The sequence below is a fragment of the Triticum urartu genome, chromosome 1A, assembly GCF_056163025.1.
Source record: "Triticum urartu cultivar PI428250 chromosome 1A, HENAU_Tu73, whole genome shotgun sequence".
NCBI classification, from domain to species: domain Eukaryota; kingdom Viridiplantae; phylum Streptophyta; class Magnoliopsida; order Poales; family Poaceae; genus Triticum; species Triticum urartu.
Genome location: NC_141873.1, coordinates 320,888,249 through 320,911,159, shown reverse-complemented (window position 1 = coordinate 320,911,159; position 22,911 = coordinate 320,888,249). Strand labels below are relative to the sequence as shown.

The following is a 22,911-nucleotide window of genomic DNA, read 5'->3' as shown; positions in this document are numbered from 1 at the left end:
TTGAAGCGTCTCTTGATGTGCTTGGTTCTCTTGTGAAATCTGGATTCCTTTGCCAAGGCAATTGCACCAGTATTGTCACAAAAGATTTTCATTGGACCCGATGCACTAGGTATGACACCTAGATCGGATATGAACTCCTTCATCCAGACTCCTTCGTTTGCTACTTCCGAAGCAGCTATGTACTCCAATTCACATGTAGATCCCGCCACAACGCTTTGTTTAGAACTGCACCAACTGACAGCTCCACCGTTTAATGTAAACACGTATCTGGTTTGCGATTTAGAATCGTCCGGATCAGTGTCAAAGCTTGCATCAACGTAACCATTTACGATGAGCTCTTTGTCACCTCCATATACGAGAAACATATCCTTAGTCCTTTTCAGGTATTTCAGGATGTTCTTGATCGCTGTCCAGTGATCCACTCCTGGATTACTTTGGTACCTCCCTGCTAGACTTATAGCAAGACACACATCACGTCTGGTACACAGCATTGCATACATGATAGAGCCTATGGCTGAAGCATAGGGAACATCTTTCATTTTCTCTCTATCTTCTGAATTGGTCGGGCATTGAGTCTTACTCAATTTCACACCTTGTAACACAGGCAAGAATCCTTTCTTTGCTTGATCCATTTTGAACTTCTTCAAAACTTTGTCAAGGTATGTGCTTTGTGAAAGTCCAATCAAGCGTCTTGATCTATCTCGATAGATCTTAATGCCCAATATGTAAGCAGCTTCACCGAGGTCTTTCATTGAAAAACTCTTATTCAAGTATCCCTTTATGCTATCCAGAAATTCTATATCATTTCCAATTAGTAATATGTCATCTACATATAATATCAGAAATGCTACAGAGCTCCCACTCACTTTCTTGTAAATACAGGCTTCTCCAAAAGTCTGTACAAAACCAAATGCTTTGATCACACTATCAAAGCGTTTATTCCAACTCCGAGAGGCTTGCACCAGTCCATAAATGGATCGCTGGAGCTTGCACACTTTGTTAGCTCCCTTTGGATCGACAAAACCTTTCGGCTGCATCATGTACAACTCTTCTTCCAGAAATCCATTCAGGAATGCAGTTTTGACATCCATCTGCCAAACTTCATAATCATAAAATGCGGCAATTGCTAACATGATTCGGACAGACTTAAGCATCGCTACGGGTGAGAAGGTCTCATCATAGTCAATCCCTTGAACTTGTCGAAAACCTTTTGCGACAAGTCGAGCTTTGTAGACAGTAACATTACCGTCAGCGTCAGTCTTTTTCTTGAAGATCCATTTATTCTCAATTGCTTGCCGATCATTGGGCAAGTCAAGCAAAGTCCATACTTTGTTCTCATACATGGATCCCATCTCAGATTTCATGGATTCAAGCCATTTTGCGGAATCTGGGCTCACCATCGCTTCTTCATAGTTCGTAGGTTCATCATGATCTAGTAGCATGACTTCTAGAAACAGGATTACCGTACCACTCTGGTGCGGATCTTATTCTGGTTGATCTACGACGTTCGGTAGTAACTTGTTCTGAAGTTTCATGATCATTATCATTAGCTTCCTCACTAATTGGTGTAGGTGTCACAGAAACTGGTTTCTGCGATGTACTACTTTCCAATAAGGGAGCAGGTACAATTACCTCATCAAGTTCTACTTTCCTCCCACTCACTTCTTTCGAGAGAAACTCCTTCTCTAGAAAGGATCCATTCTTAGCGACAAATGTCTTGCCTTCGGATCTGTGATAGAAGGTGTACCCAACAGTCTCCTTTGGGTATCCTATGAAGACACATTTCTACGATTTGGGTTCGAGCTTATCAGGTTGAAGTTTTTTCACATAAGCATCGCAGCCCCAAACTTTCAGAAATGACAACTTTGGTTTCTTGCCAAACCACAGTTCATAAGGCATCGTCTCGACGGATTTTGATGGTGCCCTATTTAACGTGAATGCGACCGTCTCTAAAGCATAACCCCAAAACGATAGCGGTAAATCTATAAGAGACATCATAGATCGCACCATATCAAGTAAAGTACGATTATGACGTTCGGACACACCATCACGCTGTGGTGTTCCGGGTGGTGTGAGTTGCGAAACTATTCCGCATTGTTTCAAATGTAGACCAAACTCGTAACTCAAATATTCTCCTCCACGATCAGATCATAGAAACTTTATTTTCTTGTTACGATGATTTTCAACTTCACTCTGAAATTCTTTGAACTTTTCAAATGTTTCAGACTTATGTTTCATTAAGTAGATATACCCATATCTGCTTAAATCATCTGTGAAGGTGAGAAAATAACGATATCCGCCACGAGCTTCAACATCCATTGGACCACATACATCTGTATGTATGATTTCCAACAAATCTGTTGCTCTCTCCATAGTACCGGAGAACGGTGTTTTAGTCATCCTGCCCATGAGGCACGGTTCGCAAGTACCAAGTGATTCATAATCAAGTGATTCAAAAAGTCCATCAGTATGGAGTTTATTCATGCGTTTTATACCGATATGACCTAAACGGCAGTGCCACAAATAAGTTGCACTATCATTATCAACTCTACATCTTTTGGTTTCAACATTATGAATATGTGTATCACTACTATCGAGATTCATCAAAAATAGACCATTCTTCAAGGGTGCATGACCATAAAAGATATTACTCATATAAATAGAACAACCATTATTCTCTGATTTAAATGAATAACCGTCTCGCATTAAACAAGATCCAGATATAATGTTCATGCTCAACGCTGGCAAATAACAATTATTTAGGTCTAGTACTAATCCCGATGGTAGATGTAGAGGTAGCGTGCCGACCGCGATCACATCGACTTTGGAACCATTTCCCACGCGCATCGTCACCTCTTCCTTCGCCAGTGTTCGCTTAATCTGTAGTCCCTGTTTCGAGTTGCAAATATTAGCAACAGAACAAGTATCAAATACCCAGGTGCTACTGCGAGCTCTAGTAAGGTACACATCAATAACATGTATATCACATATACCTTTGTTCACCTTGCCATCCTTCCTATCCGCCAAATACTTCGGGCAGTTCCGCTTCCAGTGACCAGTCTGCTTGCAGTAGAAGCACTCAGTTTCAGGCTTAGGTCCAGATTCGGGTTTCTTCTCTTGAGCAGCAACTTGCTTGCTGTTCTTCTTGAAGTTCCCCTTCTTCTTCCCTTTGCCCTTTTTCTTGATACCAGTGGTCTTGTTAACCATCAACACTTCATGCTCCTTCTTGATTTCTACCCCCGCAGCTTTCAGCATTGCGAAGAGCTCGGGAATAGTTTTATTCATCCCTTGCATATTATAGTTCATCACGAAGCTCTTGTAGCTAGGTGGCAGTGATTGGAGAATTCTGTCAATGACGCAATCATCTAGAAGATTAACTCCCAATTGAATCAAGTGATTATTATACCCAGACATTTTGAGTATATGCTCACTGACAGAACTGTTCTCCTCCATCTTGCAGCTATAGAACTTATTGGAGACTTCATATCTCTCAATCTAGGCATTTGCTTGAAATATTAACTTCAACTCCTGGACATCTCATATGCTCCATGACGTTCAAAACGTCGTTGAAGTCCCGATTCTAAGCCGTAAAGCATGGCACACTGAACTATCAAGTAGTCATCAGCTTTGCTCTGCCAGACATTCATAACATCTGGTGTTGCTCCAGCAGCAGGCCTGGCACCCAGCGGTGCTTTCAGGACATAATTCTTCTGTGCAGCAATGAGGATAATCCTCAAGTTACGAACCAAGTCCGTGTAATTGCTACCATCATCTTTCAACTTTGCTTTCTCAAGGAACGCATTAAAATTCAACGAAACAACAGCACGGGCCATCTATCTACAACCAAACATAAACAAGCAAGATACTATCAGGTACTAAGTTCATGATAAATTTAAGTTCAATTAATCATATTACTTAAGAACTCCCACTTAGAAAGACATCCCTCTAATCCTCTAAGTGATTACGTGATCCAAATCAACTAAACCATAACCGATCATCACGTGAAATGGAGTAGTTTTCAATGGTGAACATTGCTATGTTGATCATATCTACTATATGATTCACGCTCGACCTTTCGGTCTCAGTGTTCCGAGGCCATATCTGCATATGTTAGGCTCGTCAAGTTTAACCTGAGTATTCTGCGTGTGCAAAAACTGGTTTGCACCCGTTGTAGATGGACGTAGAGCTTATCACACCCGGTCATCACGTGGTGTCTGGGCACGACGAACTTTGGCAACGGTGCATACTCAGGGAGAACACTACTTGATAATTAGTGAGAGATCATCTTATAATGCTACCGTCAATCAAAGCAAGATAAGATGCATAAAAGATAAACATCACATGCAATCAATATAAGTGATATGATATGGCCATCATCTTCTTGTACTTGTGATCTCCATCTCCGAAGTACCGTTATGATCACCATCGTCACCGGCGCGACACCTTGATCACCATCGTAGCATCGTTGTCGTCTCGCCAATCTTATGCTTCCACGACTATCGCTACGCTTAGTGATAAAGTAAAGCATTACAGCGCAGTTGCATTGCATACAATAAAGCGACAACCATATGGCTCCTGCCAGTTGCCGATAACTCGGTTACAAAACATGATCATCTCATACAATAAAATTTAGCATCATGTCTTGACCATATCACATCACAACATGCCCTGCAAAAACAAATTAGACGTCCTCTACTTTGTTTGTTGCAAGTTTTACATGGCTGCTACGGGCTTAAGCAAGAACTAGTCTTACCTACGCATCAAAACCACAACGATAGTTTGTCAAGTTGGTGCTGTTTTAACCTTCGCAAGGACCGGGCGTAGCCATACTCGGTTCAACTAAAGTTGGAGAAACTAACACCCGCCAGCCACCTGTGTGCAAAGCACGTCGGTAGAACCAGTCTCGCGTAAGCGTACGCGTAATGTCGGTCCGGGCTGCTTCATCCAAAAATACCACCGAACCAAAGTATAACATGCTGGTAAGCAGTATGACTTATATCGCCCACAACTCACTTGTGTTCTACTCGTGCATATAACATCAACACATAAAACCTGGCTCTGATGCCACTGTTAGGGAACGTAGTAATTTCAAAATTTTCCTACGCACACGCAAGATCATGGTGATGCATAGCAATGAGAGGGGAGAGTGTTGTCCACGTACCCTCGTAGACCGAAAGCGGAAGTGTTATAACAACGCGGTTGATGTAGTCGTACGTCTTCACGGCCCGACCGATCAAGCACCGAAACTACGGCACCTCCGAGTTCTAGAACACGTTCAGCTCGATGACGATCCCCGGACTCCGATCCAGCAAAGTGTCGGGGAAGAGTTCTGTCAGCACGACGGCGTGGTGACGATCTTGATGTTCTACCGTCGCAGGGCTTCGCCTAAGCACCGCTACAATATTATCGAGGATTATGGTGGAAGGGGGCACCGCACACGGCTAAGAGATCTCAAGGATCAATTGTTGTCTCTAGAGGTGCCCCCCTGCCCCTGTATATAAAGGAGCAAGGGGGAGGGGCGGCCAGCCATGAAGAGGCGCGCCAGGGAGGAGTCCTACTTTTCCTTGTCCAAGTAGGAGAGGGGGAAGGAAGGGAGAGAGGAGAGGAAGGAAAGGGGGGCGCTGCCCCTCCCTCCTTGTCCAATTCGGACTAGGGGGAGAGGGGGCGCGCGGCCTGCCCTGGCCGCCCCTCCTCTTCTCCACTTTAGGCCCATGAGGCCCATTAACCCCCCGGGGGGTTCCAGTAACCCCCCGGTACTCCGGTTTTATCCGAAACTTCCCCGGAACACTTCCGGTGTCCGAATATAGCCGTCCAATATATCAATCTTTATGTCTCGACCATTTAGAGACTCCTCATTATGTCTGTGATCATATCCGGGACTCCGAACTAACTTCGGTACATCAAAACAAATAAACTCATAATATAATTGTCATCGAAACCTTAAGCGTGCGGACCCTGCGGGTTCGAGAACAATGTAGACATGACCGAGACACGTCTCCGGTCAATAACCAATAGCGGAACCTGGATGCTCATATTGGCTCCCACATATTCTACGAAGATCTTTTATCGGTCAGACCGCATAACAACATACGTTGTTCCCTTTGTCATCAGTATGTTACTTGCCCGAGATTCGATCGTCGGTATCTCAATACCTAGTTCAATCTCGTTGCCGGCAAGTCTCTTTACTCGTTCCGTAATACATCATCTCGTAACTAACTCATTAGTTGCATTGCTTGCAAGGCTTAGGTGATGTGCATTACCGAGAGGGCCCAGAGATACCTCTCCGACAATCGGAGTGACAAATCATAATCTCGAAATACGCCAACCCAACATGTACATTTGGAGACACCTGTAGAGCACCTTTATAATCACCCAGTTATGTTGTGACGTTTGGTAGCACACAAGTGTTCCTCCGGCAAACGGGAGTTGCATAATCTCATAGTCACAGGAACATGTATAAGTTATGAAGAAAGCAATAACAACATACTAAACGATCGGGTGCTAAGCTAATGGAATGGGTCATGTCAATCACATTATTCTCCTAATAATGTGATCCCGTTAATCAAATGACAACACATGTCTATGGTTAGGAAACATAACCATCTTTGATTAATGAGCTAGTCAAGTAGAGGCATACTAGTGACGTTTAGTTTGTTTATGTATTCACACAAGTATTATGTTTCCAGATAATACAATTCTAGCATGAATAATAAACATTTATCATGATATAAGGAAATAAAATAATAACATTATTATTGCCTCTAGGGCATATTTCCTTCACCTCCTTGCGTTTTGAGTATGCATAACTCTTCTGCCTGGACTGAGCTACCTTCAGTCTATCTCAGATCAATTTAACCTTCTCTTCTGACTCTTTAATCAAATCCGGTCCAAACAACTGACGGTCTCCAACTTCATCCTACATCAATGGTGTCCTGCACCTTCTTCTATACAAAGCTTCGAAAGGTGTCATCTTCAGACTGGCTTGATAACTGTAGTTGTAAGAGAACTCTGCATAGGGCAAATTATCATCCCAACTAGATCTATAATCTAGCGCACAAGCTCTCAACATGTCCTCCAGAATCTGATTAACTCTCTCGGTATGTCCATCTGTCTGCAGATGAAATGTTGTACTAAACTCCAGTCTGGTTCCCAAAGTCTGGTGTAAGTGATGCCAAAACTTTGAAGTGAACTGTGTTCCTCTATCTGATACGATGGTCCTCGGAACTCCATGTAGACATACGATCCTGGTCATATATATCTTGGCCAACTTCACACTTGTATAAGTGGTTTTCACTGGGATAAAGTGAGCCACCTTGGTCAAACGATCCACTAGTACCCAGATAGAATCATATCCTGATCGGGGCCTGGGTAATCCGGTGATAAAATCCATGCCAACCTTGTCCCACTTCCATTTGGGTATCGGCATAGGCTGCAGTAATCCTGCTGGCTTCTGATGTTCTTCCGCCACTCTCTCACATACATCACATACTGTTACATACTCGGCAATATCCTTCTTCATTCCTGTCCACCAGAAACGCTCTGTTAAATCCAAATACATCTTGGTGCTTCCGGGATGTATCGAGTATGGCGAGTCATGAGCTTCCTGTAGTATCAACTCCTGATCTCTGCATTATTGAGTACATAAACACGGTCCTCAAACCACAAGGTGTCGTGCTCATCCTCACGAAAACCTTTGTCTTTTCCTTTGCTCATCTTCTCCTTTATCTCGGCAATTTCTTTGTCATCCTTCTGAGCTTCTCGAATCCTTCCCAATAATGTCGACTGAACCTCCAATGTTGCAACAAAACCTCTAGGGACTATCTCTGAACGAAGCTCCCTGAGATCTTCGGCTAACTCCTTTGGCAATCCTCCGCTTACGAGGGTATTGGCATAACTCTTCCGGCTCAAAGCGTCTGCTACGACATTGGCCTTTCCTGGATGATAGTGCAGCTTCATATCATAATCCTTTATAAGCTCCAACCATCTCCTTTGCCTGAGATTCAGCTCCTTCTGTGTGAAAATGTACTTCAAACTCTTACGATCTGTGTACACATCACAATGATTTCCAATAAGGAAATGTCTCCAGGTCTTGAGCGCATGCACTACGGCTGCTAACTCCAAATCATGTGTGGCATAATTCAACTCATGCGGTCGAATTTGATGTGAGGCATATGAAACAACTCTTCCGTCTTGCATAAGTACACCTCCAAGTCCTAAGCGAGATGTGTCACAATGCACTTTGAAATCCTTGTGTATATCTGGCAAAATCAGCACTGGGTTGTAACCAAACGTTTCTTCAACTCCTGGAAACTTGCCTCACATTCATCCGTCCAATTGAACTTGGTGTCCTTCTTCAACAACTCCGTCATGGGCTTCGCAATCTTAGAGAAATTCTCAATGAATCTCCGATAGTATCCCGTGAGTCCAAGGAAACTGCGGATCTCTCCTACTAAGGTGGGTGCTAGCCAATCAGTGATGGACTGAACCTTGGTAGGGTCTACTGCTATACCTTCTCATGATATAACATGTCCAAGGAATCCAACTTCCTTCAACCAAAACTCACATTTGCTGAACTTGCCATACAACTGATGTTCTCTGAGCTTCCTGAGAACTAAATGCAAATGCTCCTTGTGCTCCTATTCATTCTTTGAGTACACCAAAATATCATCAATGAACACCACAACAAACTTATCCAAGAACTCTATGAACACCTTATTCATCATACTCATGAAATAGGCAGGGGCATTAGTCAATCCAAATGACATAACTGTGTACTCATATAGCCCGTACCTTGTGGTGAAGGCTGTCTTAGGTATATCTTGTTCTCACATCTTCAGCTGGTGGTATCCTGATCGCAGATCGATCTTGGAGAATACTTTAGCTCCTTGCAGCCGGTCAAACAAATCATTGATCATCGGTAGTGGGTACTTGTTCTTGATCGTCACTTCATTCAATGCACGATAATCAACAACCATTCTCAAAGATCCATCCTTCTTCTCAACCAAGAGCACTGGGGCTCCCCATGGTGACGAACTTCGTTGAATGTAACATTTCTCCAATAACTCCTTAATCCGTTTCTTAATCTCCTCCAGATCATTTGCGGGCATCCGGTATGGTCTCTTCGATATTGGTCCGGTGCCTGGCAACAGCTCTATCAAAAACTCAATGTCTCGATCCAGTGGCATGCTGGGTAACTCCTTTGGAAATACATCTAGATAATCCTTCACTACAGGCACTTCCTCCTGAACAACTCCCATGAGAGAATTTACTTGAGTCCTCCTCGGCGCATGCCTGGATACATACTTGATCCTTTTTCCCTCCGGGGTAGTGAGAAAAATTGACTTACTAGCACAATCAATGTATCCTCCATACTTCAATAGCCAATCCATACCTAGTATCACATCCAATACTTGTGACTCCAAAATTATCAGGTCTGAGGGGCAAACATGGCTACCAATGGTTAAGGGTATCCAATCGCACCATCGGCTGGCCATATACTCTGCTCCTGGTGAGCTTACTAACAAGGGTGTCCTAAGGGATAAGGTGGGTAACTTAAACTTTTCCACAAATCCCCTTGAAATGTATGAATGCGGTGCACCAGTATCAAAAAGAAAGAGAGAGGTAAATGACTTAACCAAAAACTTACCAATAACTGCATCTGGCTGCTCTTCAACCTCCTCCACGTTAACGTGGTTCACTTGTCCCCTGTTGAAAGGGTTGGGCTTCTTCCCAGAGCTTCCATTGCCATTTCCATTCTTTGGTTCGGGACACTCATTGGCATAGTGTCCAGTCTTCCCGCACTTGAAACAAGTAATGTGACTTTGGTCCTTCTTGGCGAGAGTAGCTGGGTTAGAGTGGTTTTGATTACTTCCTGCTCCATTCCCATTTCCATTTTTGGGGCCACTGTGGTTATGCGAGCTTCCTCCATTGTGGGTATGACCTCCATGGTTATGGGTATATCCTCCCGAGTTCAGGGTAAAGCAAGGCTTCTGCTAAGCTCCTGAATTGTACTTCCCTTGTCCATACTTCCTTTTGCGGCTCTCAATCTGCTGCTGCTTCCCTTCAATCATAAGAGCCTTGTCTACCAACTCCTAGTAGTTGTTAAATGTTACCACCATTAACTGCATACTCATCTCATCATTCAACCCTTCCATAAACTTCTCCTGCTTTGCAGCATCTATGGCCACATCATCTGGGGCGTAACGAGCTAACTTGCTGAACTCATCCACATACTGCCCCACGGTATGATTTCCTTGGCGTAAGTTACGAAACTCATGCTTCTTCATGCTCATAACTCCAGTTGAGACATGAGCAGTGCGGAATTCTTGCTGAAACTACTCCCAAATGACATTGGCTATAGGGAAAGTGGTTGTGTAATTCTCCCACCATGAGGCTGCAGGTCCATCCAATTGATGTGCGGCAAAATGCACTTCTCAACATCTGTGCAACCTGCGGTGGTTAACTCCCTTCCAATCCTACGTAGCCAATCATCAGCAACTATTTTCTCGGTGCTACTAGAAAACACCAGCGGTTGCAAGCTTAGAAAACGGGCTAAGTTGTCAACTGGAGGTGGTGGCGGTGGGTTGATGTTATTGTTGTTGTTGTTGCCTTGGTTCTAGACTAGTAGCTGCATCAAGGCATTCTGCTGTTGGATCAACTGGGTGAGCTCCGGTGGGAAGACAAATCCGGGGTCACGTCTCGGAGGCATCTGATGGGTTTAGAGGGGAGAGATTAGAATAGAATGAGGTCTAGTGAGAAAGCACTACCCATATGCACATGAGACAAACACATTCATATCACACCAAAACAATTCAAGCAAGGGCATACAATCGATCTAACTATCATTACAGTGCTCGGACTACTAATATATACATGGGGGAATACTACTGATAATGTGGTGGTCTACTAGAAATTTTGATCGGTGGAAGACTCCATGATATCCGCTCCAGCTTCGTCTTCATAATCATCATCACTACTGTCGGAGTCGGTGTCGTCGATGATGATGTAGTCTTCAGAACGAATGTCACCAGGATGGTCGTCATCTCCTCCTGGCGCGGGGTCTCCCATGAATACTCCTAGCTTCCTTGTCAGGTCATAATTCTTCTCCACTAGTATTGCGATTTCCTCCTCGTATCCATCGCGTGTAGACTTGAGTTCATCTTCTAGCTCCATGTTCCTGGTCATCACCTTCTTCAGGTCTATCATGCTTGCACACATCTAGTTCTCCTGTCGGCGAATGTGCTAATTTAACTCTTGGATGAAAGCTGCAATGGACATGCCCCTCCTGGTGCTGATCATCTCCCATTGCTCATCTCGGTGCCCACATATCTGGTAGATGGTGTCCTTAAGTTCCTTGTGATAAACTTCGCCGATGCGTCCCATGGTGATGTGGGCTGCCATGCTCTTTCCTAGACTCCAGGTTGGTGCATCAAAGGAAAACTCTATGGACTCAGTGACTGGCATGAATGTCCTTCCTGGAACTTGAAATCGAATCATACATCGCTCCTCTTCTGGTAAGGTGGCGGTGAAGGTCCAGGTGAAGCTTGGTATTACGATGTTCAGGTACCTAGTGACTTCCTTCAAGTGTCATCCAAAAGGTGTGTCTTCATTCAGTTGTGCAAACTTGTTACTTGAGTCTGCCATCCTATAGAGTAGAAAATGGAGAGGAGTCAGAAATGAGTAGAGAAGAGTGACATATGGCTCATCTTAGTGGCCGTGTCCTACATTCAGCGTGTGCTCTGATACCATCTTGTAGCGATCCAACCTCAGGCGGTCAAATCTCCGTGTATAAGTGTCATCCTTGGATCGGTAATGCTGACACACATAGTACTTGAAGGATTTATAACAGAGTAGCAATCACAAACTTATTACATCGATAGTCTCAAGAGAGAACTTATTACAATAAATATGGCTTAAGGCCATCTAAAAGATAACAGCGGAAGGCTTGGAAGATAAAGTGAGTCCATCAACTCCAACGGCATAGCTGAGTGCACGACAACGACCTAGCGCACCTTACTCTTCATCTGAAAAGTCTGCAACATGATATGTTGCAGCCCAAAATGGGTCAACACATGGAATATGCTGGCAAGGTAACACAGTAGATCAATGAACAGAATAAATGCTATCACTACATGCATATATGGCTCCTGGAGGCTCTATGGTTATAATGTTTTGTGAAAAGTCAATTTTTCCCTACATCAAAGGTATATATTTTGTTTAACTATCATGGTAGTTGATAAACATTGAGAATGGTAAATCCCCATCTCAATCCCAATTGAAGGTAATTAACAACCCAACAAATTAATTTAGAGTGATGAGATCAACAGGATAATTCAAGAACCAGATACTCAAGATGTCCATAAGCGGGGACACGGCTAACCATGATTAGTTTGTACACTCTGCAGAGGTTTGCGCACTTTTCCCCACAAGACTCGATCTCCTCCGTTGGATTTCTCGCACTACACGGTGTTTGAGAAACGGATGACCGAGGCACAGTCTTTTAGAAGCATTAACTCTAACCCCGGGTAGACGGTACCAACCTACATCCCCTACATGTGCTAGCCTACCACTGGAAGAGGTCATGCAACATACTCAAGTATGCTAGAGCCCATAATAGCTTGTGGCTACACATGGAAGTTTCTAGCATGAATAATCTTATGATCCCTTTGAGCCTGGGTGGCGAACCAAAAGGACAGCACTGGTATTATCCCCAGGTGCCCGCAACCAATCCACCCAGATGTGTATTTAAGTAGCCACCTTAAGTTAACCATTAATTAACAATCTCACATCTATCATGGATACACTCAAACCCAATCGACGTCTACTAGCATAGCATGGCATTATAAGCATAATGTAGAATTAACTCCCAAGGTTTGATAATAAAGGGTGATAGGTTCTACCTCATCATCTACTTTCCAAAACCCACATGTTAAGAGATCCTACTCAAGCAATGTTTGAGGTGTTGAACTAATGCATAAAAACTGGGTTATAAAGGGGTATGATCAATGTGTTACTTGCCTTGCTGACGATCCGCAAACCCTAGAGACTCGTAGTAGTATGCTTCTATCGCAAACAAACAATAGCATAGATAAGCACTCAAGCAAAGATGCACGGTTAAAACTCAAATAATAAGATCAAATCTGAAAGTTCAACTGAAGAGCTTCAATTTGCAAAAAGAATCAATCGAATCGGAGCTACGGAACTAAAACTACGATCAAAAGAACTTCGAAAACAAATATGCTTGAAACCAAATTTTAAATTTTCAAAACCTTGTTCAAGTTGATTAAACAGAAAGAGGGTCTTGAGACGAAGATTTTGGCGTTGGTTTTGCTGGATTTGGACAAACGGTTTAGAAACGGCGAGGGTTTCATGATAGGTCCCTGGCCAGAAAAGAAAATAAAAGAAAATTCTATCGGACGAACGTCTGCTAACAGTGACAAACGGGCGAACGCGTTCGTTAAAAACGAACTAACGAGCGAACGCTCGCTAAATAACGAAACCGAAGAAAACCGAACCGATAAAAAAACCGAACCTAGGGTTTTATAAAAACCGGCAACTTTACCTAAAACCGAAAAAATGGTGGTGGATCCACGAGGTCAACGGTGGCGGTGGGGCAACGAGATCCGGCGGGTGGCGACGTGGGCGACAGCGGCGCCGGCGCGGGGCTGCGGCGGCGGCGCGGTGCCGCAGGCGGCAGCGCGGGACAGCGACGAGTGGCGCGAGGCGGCGGCTGCGGCGGGTGGTGCGGGGCTCGAGGTCAGGAGGCGAGGGGCGGCGGCGAGCGGCTTATAAGGAGGGGAGGGGGCGTGCCTTGAGGAGGGGGCCGGCCGGCGGCGTGGCGGCGTCGGACTCCTTCGGGAGTCCGGCTCGGGGACGAAGGCGATGGCGCCGCGGGAGTGGGTCGGCTGGGCTTCGGCCCAGTCGGTCCGGAACCTTTAAAAAAATAATTTCGCCAAAAGAAAAATCCTAAAGAAATAAAAAAATTCTAAAAATGCCAAAAACAATTTTCACCGTCTAAATAAAATATTTAGAACAAAGTGAACATTTTCTTGGCCTAAAAATGCAATTTTGAAAAATACATATTTTTTCTAATTCAAATAAAATAGCAATAAAATCCAAATAAAATTATTTATTTTATTTTAACATTTTTCCTCCGATATTCCTTTTATTTTGGAGAAGTCATATTATCTCCTCTCATGTATTTTAATATTGAAAATATTATTTGGAGAGAAAAATGATTAAAACCAAAGTGATCCACTTTTCAATATTTGAGAAAATTTAAATATGAAAATAATAAAATCCCCAACTCTCTCCATGGATCCTTGAGTTGCTTAGGATTTTTAGGATCACAAATCAAAATGCAAATAAAATATGATATGCATATGATGACCTATGTATAACATTTCAAATTGAAAATTTGGGATGTTACACATTTGCCTCTAGAATTGGAACATAAAGCTTATTGGGAAATTAAGGAAATAAACTATGACTTTAAACTTGCTGGTGAGGAGGATATCTGATATTACTGCTCCGGATGAGTGGAGGCCACAAGCTTACGAAACTGCCAAGTTGTTTAAGGAAAAAAGTTAAAAGATGGCATGCCAAAAGAATTCAAACGCAAGAATCCAAACTTGGTGAGCATGTTCTATTGTATAATTCTCGTTTTAGATTTTTTGTAAGAAAACTTCTCTCTAAATGGGAAGGACCATATATCATTGTAGAAATTTAATGCCCCAGAGCTATCAAGATCAACAATGCCGAGGGCACTAACCCGAGAGTGGTTAATGGGCAAAGAATTAAGCATTATATTTTAGGTAAACCTATAATGTTGAAACTAATATGATTCAAACCATGGCACCGGCGCAACACATAAGAGGGACCTTTCGGAACACTCCAGAACCCTGAAAAGGAGTAGGTATGTGATACGATAAGTAAACCCGACTAAAAAAACTCCATAAAAATTATTTCTATCAATTTTGGAATATTAGAAAAAAAAACAAAGATAAGAAACAGTCGAGAGGACCCACGAGGAGGTCACAAGGCAATAGGGCGCGCCTAAGCCCCTGGGTGCGTCGGGTTGCCTTGTGGGTCCCTCGTGTGCCTTCCCGACTCCGCTTTCTTCCCGTATACTTGTTTTGCAAGATAAAACTTCTTTATATATACTCCCGGATGTTTTGACATTGTATCGTAATTTTCTCCTTTTTCTTGTTTCGGGTGTTTTTCTGGCAGAACGAGATCAATATGTGATACGTCTCCAACGTATCTATAATTTTTTATTGTTCCATTCTATTATATTATCTGTTTTGGATGTTTTATATGCATTAATATGCTATTTTATATTATTTTGGGACTAACTTATTAACCTAGAGCCCAGTGCCAGTTTCTGTATTTCCTTGTTTTTGAGCTTCGCAGAAAAGGAATACCAAACAGAGTCCAAACGGAGTCAAACCTTCGCGATGAATTTTCTTGGACCAGAAGACACCCAGGAGACTTGGAGTGCAAGTCAGAAGAGCCACAAGGCGGCCACAAGGGTGGAGGGCACGCTCCCTACCTTGTGGGCCCCTCGGTGACCCCTTGACCTAGATCTTCCTCCTATATATTCACATATATTCCCAAACCACCAGAAGCATCCATGAAAACAATTTTCCACCGCTGCAACCTTCTATTCCCGTGAGATCCCATCTTGGGGCCTTTTCTGGCATCCTATCGGAGGGGGATTCGATCACGAGGGCTTCTACATCAACTCTATTACCCTTCCGGTGAAGCATGAGTAGTTTGCCTCAGACCTACGGGTCCATAGCTAGTAGCTAGATGACTTCTTCTCTATCTTTGATTCTCAATACCATATTCTCCTCGATGTTCTTGGAGATCTTTCCGATGTAATCTTCTTTTGCGGTCTGTTTGTCGAGATCCGATGAATTGTGGATTTATGATCAGCTTATCTATGAATATTATTTGAATCTTCTCTTAATTCTTTTAAGCATGATTTGATATCTTTCTAATTCTCTTCAAACTATCGGTTTAGTTTGGCCAACTATATTGGTTTTTCTTGTAATGGGAGAAGTACTTAGCTTTGGGTTCAATCTTGCGGTGTCCTCTCCCATTGACAGTAGAGGCAGCGACGCACGTATTATATTGTTGCCATCGAGGATAAAAAGATGGGGTTTACATCATATTACTTGAGTTTATTCCTCTACATCATGTCATCTTACTTAAAATGTTACTCTGTTCTTCATGAACTTAATACTCTAGATGCAGACAGGAGTCGGTCGATGTGTGGAGTAATAGTAGTAGATGCAGGCAGGAGTTGGTCTACTTGACACGGACGTGATGCCTATATTTCATAATCATTGCCTTGGATAACGTCATAACTTTGCGCTTTTCTATCAATTGCTCGACAGTAATTTGTTCACCCACCGTATTATTTGCTATCTTGAGAGAAGCCTCTAGTGAAACCTATGGCCCCGGGTCTATTTTCCATCATATTAGTTTCCGGTCTACTATTTTGCAATCTTTTACTTTCCAATCCATAAACCAAAAAAACCCAAAAATATTTACTTTGTCTTTTGTTTAGTTTTATCTATCTCTATCAGATCTCACTTTTGCAAGTGACCGTGAAGGGATTGACAACCCCTTTATCGCGTTGGGTGCAAGTGTTTGATTGTGTGTGCAGGTATTGATGATTTGTGTGTTGTCTCCTACTAGATTGATACCTTGATTCTATAACTGAGGGAAATACTTATCTCTACTTTGTTGTATCACCCTTTCCTCTTCAAGGGAAAAACTAATGCAAGCTCAAGAAGTAGCAATATGTCATCCCAAGAATCTGATGGAGAGAGCTACATTTCACACATCACCGCTGACAATAGGATTACGGGGAGGTTGACCCTTATGGATGGACTACTGATGAGGAAGAGGATGCCGATCTGAAAAGGATGGAGTCCTCGAGCGAAGAAGAAAAAGAAACTCCTCTACCTCAACCAGGAGATATGCATGTGGAGTTCAAGAAATCAAGTTTGCCAAATAAGGTTAAACCTTTCATTACTCGATTTACCCCTTATCATCGTGTGCAGGGTGATGTCGCCTCGTCTTCCACAACTAAGTTTCACCCCTTGGTTGAGGATGCATTAACCGCTACCAACAAGCTTCGCAAGGAGAATTTGGATCTTAAATAGGAAGTCAGTAAGCTCAAGGAGGAGATTCGTGCTCTAAGAGGAATCATCGCCAAGAAAATTACTCCATCATCACCACCACCATCGCTAAAGAAGGACACTTGAGTACATGGGTATGAGCACCACCCTTGGCTTGTTTTGAGCTTGAGTGAGACCCTCGAACCCGTCGCCTGTGTACCCTAGTTTTTTAAGGGAAACAACCGAGCTTTATTAATTAATGATGGGACTAAAAGTTTGCTAAGAGTCAGAGCTTTGCCAAGAACAGCCCTTGGCAACTCTTACTCTACTGAGAGCGGCGCTCGGTAAAGGTGCGGTTGGATCATATTAATAAAACTGTGTCGGCATCCGTTCATTAGAATATGGACTGCCACTATGAACATTCTCTATCCGGAACATATGAAGATTCATAGTGACAGTACATATTCTTAATAAGAGTGTAATGAAGATTGAAACTTGATGCTTCTGGGTTATCCGACTATTTGAACAGGTCCTTCTGTTTGTCGTTAGGCGAGGTGGGACTAAAGCTTTCCCGAGAGCGGCTCTCGGCAAAGCATTGCCACCGTGACCATGCCGTTATTCACCGCCGAGTAAGCCACATGGCAACACGTTTGTCGTGCGATGATTGTTTGGCTCTCGGCAAATAGTGCCTTTGCCGAGTGTCACCATATTGCTGACTATGACTCTCGGTAATATCCCGTGTTTGCAGAGTTGCGTCTGTTGCCAAGAGGTACTCTAGGCGTCTATGAGTTTGTCGAGCGCCGTGCTTTAGCTCTCGGTGACAAGCCTGGTACCCGGCGTATACGAAAATTCCAGTAGTGCAACCACTGTTCAAGGCGGTGTGTGCGCAGTTGGAGCAGTGGCCACGAAGGTTTTTACCCAACATGGGTAGTAGCATAGGCCCACCACCTGCAACGACATAGGCATAGCGTCGGTCTTATAGGGCTCTACTTTTTTGGGGGGTCTTATAGGGCTCTACTGTCACCAATATGTCAGATTATTTTTCCTTTTTTCAAACTTCTTGATGTTTGGTTGTATGCATCCAAGTTATTAAGAAATCGGGCGTTACTCATCATCTTTTGTATCCGCTTGATGCTACATTTTAACATAACAAATACGTCCTGCTTTGTTGAAATAATAAATTTTTTAAATGGACGAGAGGGGACGCCGGCCCTAACCCGTCGCCTGTGTACCCTAGGTAGACACAGCTGCGGCTGTCCTCATTGTTGACCCGAACTCCCGAAACACCCCTGCACCCTATATCTCCTCTCCCATCACACCAGCACAGGCACCAACCAACCAAACCCCTTTCTCTCCCTCTAGCTCCCAAATCGCAGCAGCAACAACAGATCCGATACATACTAGGTTCCGTTGCATCACACATCAGTCACCCCCAAACCATCAAATCACCAGATCATATACACGCACACGCCCACCACCCGTCAAATCACGCCCAAACGGCGGAGGAGGGGGAAAAAGCAAGCGAGAGAGGGCAATCAGCTAGCAGCTAGGTACCGCCAGCAATCGCTTGCCGCCTTTGCCACTCGCGTCCATCCATCCTATCCCATTCGCTGCCGCGTCAAATCCACTGGTCCCAAGAAGCCCCAGCTCTAGCCGCTCCGGGCAGTTGATTTGCACTTGCACCGCCTGCTAGAACAGCTACCACTAGCGTGATCGATCAACCGGGCATGTCGTCCTCCTCCTCCTCCGGGGCCTCCGCCGCCTTCACGCCAGTATCGCAGCAGCAGCAGCAGATGGCGTCGGAGAGCCTCAGCTCGGAGCTTCAGCCCCCGGCGCCGATGCAGCCGGAGGCGCCTTCCGAGCAGCTCTGCTACGTGCACTGCCACTTCTGCGACACCGTCCTCGTCGTCCGTGATCAACCCCCTCCCCCGCCTCTCTCTCTCCCTCTCTTGAGCCTCTAAGCATCTAAGCGTATGTAGCTCAGCAGCGGCGGCGCCTCCGTTCAAGTCCATTTAACGGGAGGTACTGGTGTGCAGGTGAGCGTGCCGAGCAGCAGCCTCTTCAAGACGGTGACAGTGCGGTGCGGCCACTGCAGCAGCCTGCTCACCGTCGACATGAGGGGCCTCCTCTTCCCGACCACGACCACCACTGTCGCCGCCGAGTCAGCCGCTTCTGCTGTCACCACCACGACGTCCCCGCCGCCGGCCGCCGCTGCTCACCACGGCCAGTTCCACTACCCCAGCTCGCTCAACCTCGCGCCCGGCAACCCTCCCCGCCACTCCCTCCTGGTACTTTCTTGCATGCATCACCATGACCTGTGATCCTGGGTGGCGAGCTTCTGATTGTACGTACATGTGGATATACTTGGTTCTTGATGACTTGTTGCGCTCTAATATTGTACTACTTCATGTAGGATGAGATATCCAGCGCTAACCCGAGCCTGCAGCTACTGGAGCAGCACGGCCTCGGCGGCCTGATCGCGGCTGCGGGTGGCAGGAACGCCGCGGCACCTGCGCCGCTGCCGCCACCCCCAGTCGCCGGGGGGAAAGGTGGGAAGGAGCCATCACCACGGACCAATCCCGTCGTCAACAGACGTGAGTATAGCTAGCCTAGCTTCCGCATGCACTTTCTCAAATCTCCACTACCTATTCTTCTCCTGTGGATGCCAAGTTTCGTCCGGTTTCTTGAGATCCATCTTTGCTAGTAGTACTACTAATCTGGTCATCTCTCTAGAGCTTGCCCATGCTCTATCTCTCTCCTCTCTCTCTCTCTCTCTCTCTCTCTCTCTCGTCAGGGAAGAACACATGGCTCGCCGGTGTACATGGAACCTATATGCTCTACGTGTGTGGTCTAGTGTATATACTGTATAGGTGCTGAGAGAGATGCAACAAGGTACAATGCCCACCATTGGCACCATTGCACGCTCTAAAGTCTAAACTGTGCACCCAAGAGAGATGGACACAGCGACCGTCGTTCTCTCCAGCCCTTTTCACTGTGGGGAATAATAGTACAGACAGCTTCTTCCTAGCTCTCCTCCATTCTCGCATGTCTCCACTTGGAACCTGCAACCATGGCCGGCCGGCGCCTGGACTAGTGCGCCCGTTTGAAAGAAGCTAGCTAGATCGATTAATTTGTCATGAACGTATGGCACTAACATCTATCTTGGCTTTGATTCTCCCTGCAGCTCCGGAGAAGAGACAGCGCGTGCCGTCGGCGTACAACCGCTTCATCAAGTAAGTAGGAGTAGCTACCAGTACATTTCCTAATTAATAATGAAGCTGGGCACGGGGTGTGCAAGTACGTGGTCTCACTCTCACGGCAAGGCCATTGCCACTTCGGTGGCAGGCAGGCAGCCGGCCGGGGCCGGGGGTCGGGACCGGGGCGGCAGAGCTGCACAAGTGAGGCCTTTGCAGACGCAAAGAGACCTTGTTTTCTTTTGGCTTTCCTCTCTCTCTCTCTCTCACTGTTCGAGGAAGAGAGAGAGAGAAGTTAATGAGACATGGTTGTAGCAAATGATGCATTGGTGATGGCGCAAATAATGAGGGTGTCGTCGTCGTGGTCGTCGCCGTTTAGACCTGCCGCTGCCGCTGCCGCTGATCTGACGTATCCCTTTCCTTTTGCTCTTTTCTTTGCTCTGGTGTTTTTGGGGGGACGGAAACGCGCGCAGGGACGAAATCCAACGCATCAAGGCTGGCAATCCCGACATCTCGCACAGGGAGGCCTTCAGCGCGGCTGCCAAGAACGTCAGTGCCCTTCTTCCTTAATCTCACCTGCACTACACATGCTATATATCGATCTCTGCTCTGAAACTCCAGCTAGGGTTTCGCCCGATCATGCATGTGCCTTTACTGTTTCTAGGGTTTCCCAATCTCTCGGAATCCCATGAACGGTCCATTCATGCATATACCTTTAATTGTTTGATGTGGTGATTATGTTCTTGTTGTTGCTGCTGTGCTGCAGTGGGCTCACTTTCCGCATATCCACTTTGGCCTCATGCCGGATCACCAGGGGCTCAGGAAGACCAGCCTCCTACCTCAGGTGACTAATCAACCAAACTTCGGCCACATAGTACATACGTCAGCTTTTTGGGACTGTACACTTAATTAGTTTTTGTTATTTTAAGTGCCTAAAGTAAATTTCAAAAGCAACGCAGGACTATAAACTTAATTAGTTTACTACTATGTTGTTTTGGGACTAGCTTAACTTCAAGCACATGTCAATACTTTTTTTTGTAAAAGTTACTCCTATTTTTAAGATGATTGATGCCCACAGTACCACATATTCCCTCAGTTTCAAATTAATTGAAGTGCCAGCTTTGTACTAAGTCCAACTTCATATTTTATAAAGAATCCGATGAAACAAATTTGATGTTTAATATTGACCCACTTTTATTTAGACTTGGTCAAACAAACAAATTTAGCTCACGATGAACTTAGAACTTTGTTAAAAAAATAGCGGGTAGAACTTTGTTAATTTGAAATGGTTACTAACAAAGCGTATAGATTCAAGCCCGAAAGCATGCAACAAAAATTATGTACTTTAAACTAGTTAGACGTAGATAAAATTGTCCAAGGTCATGGGGAAATGTTTTTTCATGCTATATGTTTAGTCTTAATTTTGTTGGAGATTGTGTGCTTGTGTCCAAATTCTCAGGACAAGACCTGGTCGATTTTTAAATAGAGTACAACGTTACATACAAATTTCCCGTGTGAACATAGTATACGTTATTCAGCATGTATATTTCCATTTTCTTATCCATTTTCGGCTAACCAAATGTCAACCCTTTGTGGCTTAACTATCAGGATCATCAGAGAAAGGATGGCCATGGGCTTCTAAAGGAGGGGCTTTACGCGGCCAACATGGGGATTGCTCCGTACTGATATCAAGCTAGCATATCCATGCTATTGCCATCGCCTCCTTGACTAGCTCCTATCGACTACTATCAGGCTATCTTTAATTAGCTAGGGCTTTCTGCCATGGTAAACAATATAATTACCTCAGTTCGTATGACCTATTAGCTATAATTAAGTGATCAATATCGATCTAGTAGCACACTCTTCCTGCCTGTTATTTTGCTCGATGTATTATCTATATATCTTGTCAACTAGTTCTAGTTAATCACTCTCCTCATGCATGGTTTCCACTTAACCTCTTATCTTAATTGTTCTGCACGTAGTACTAGCTAGTATGCTGCGCAGTGGTGGATCTAGCCGTGTCGAGTAAAGGGAGGCCAGGCAGGTAGGCACGGGCTTGCGTGTTGGGTCTTTGTTTGCTTGCCCTTCCTTGCTCCTGTGGCTGCTGCCGCTTGTATCCAAACAAGCTCATTCCCTGCGCAGTGCGCACACAGGCCGGTCTCTAGCGGCAGCCGCTGCAGCATGGCTGCTCCTCATCTTTTGCTCGCTTTTCTGTCTCCTTTCCCTCTTGACGTACCCCTACACATACACCTCTCTCTGCCGCTTGTATATATGTAGCCTGGGCAGAGAGAGGTGTATGTCACGCTACCCAGCATTCTTCTGCTGGAGCTTTCTTAAGTTTCTCAACAACAACAACAACAACAACAACAACAACAACAACAAAAATCTTTCGCTGAAGCCAAAAGATGATAATTTCTTGGTGTCAATTGAATAGTTCTTGGATGCGACGATGCAGGCGGATCCGTCCGCGTCTGTCCACACGGACGGGGATGCTCTAATTTGCTGCTGCTGAAAACAATCACGAAGACGCACCCGTCCGCATCGGTTCACAAGGACGACGGAGATGCTGAAATAATCACGCAGACGGA

At 44.7% G+C, this 22,911-nt stretch overlaps 1 protein-coding gene across 1 annotated transcript; it reads left to right on the top strand.

Annotated features, from left to right (window-relative positions):
* The first annotated feature begins 18,367 nt into the window (after positions 1-18,367).
* On the top strand, positions 18,368-22,254 carry LOC125532875 (protein YABBY 3-like). Its single transcript, XM_048696754.2, has 7 exons — positions 18,368-19,036; positions 19,166-19,417; positions 19,543-19,723; positions 20,314-20,362; positions 20,797-20,872; positions 21,090-21,167; positions 21,932-22,254. Exons 1-7 carry the CDS (start codon positions 18,857-18,859, stop codon positions 22,007-22,009), a joined length of 894 nt encoding a protein of 297 aa, XP_048552711.1. The 5' UTR covers positions 18,368-18,856; the 3' UTR covers positions 22,010-22,254.
* The last annotated feature ends 657 nt before the right edge of the window (positions 22,255-22,911 follow it).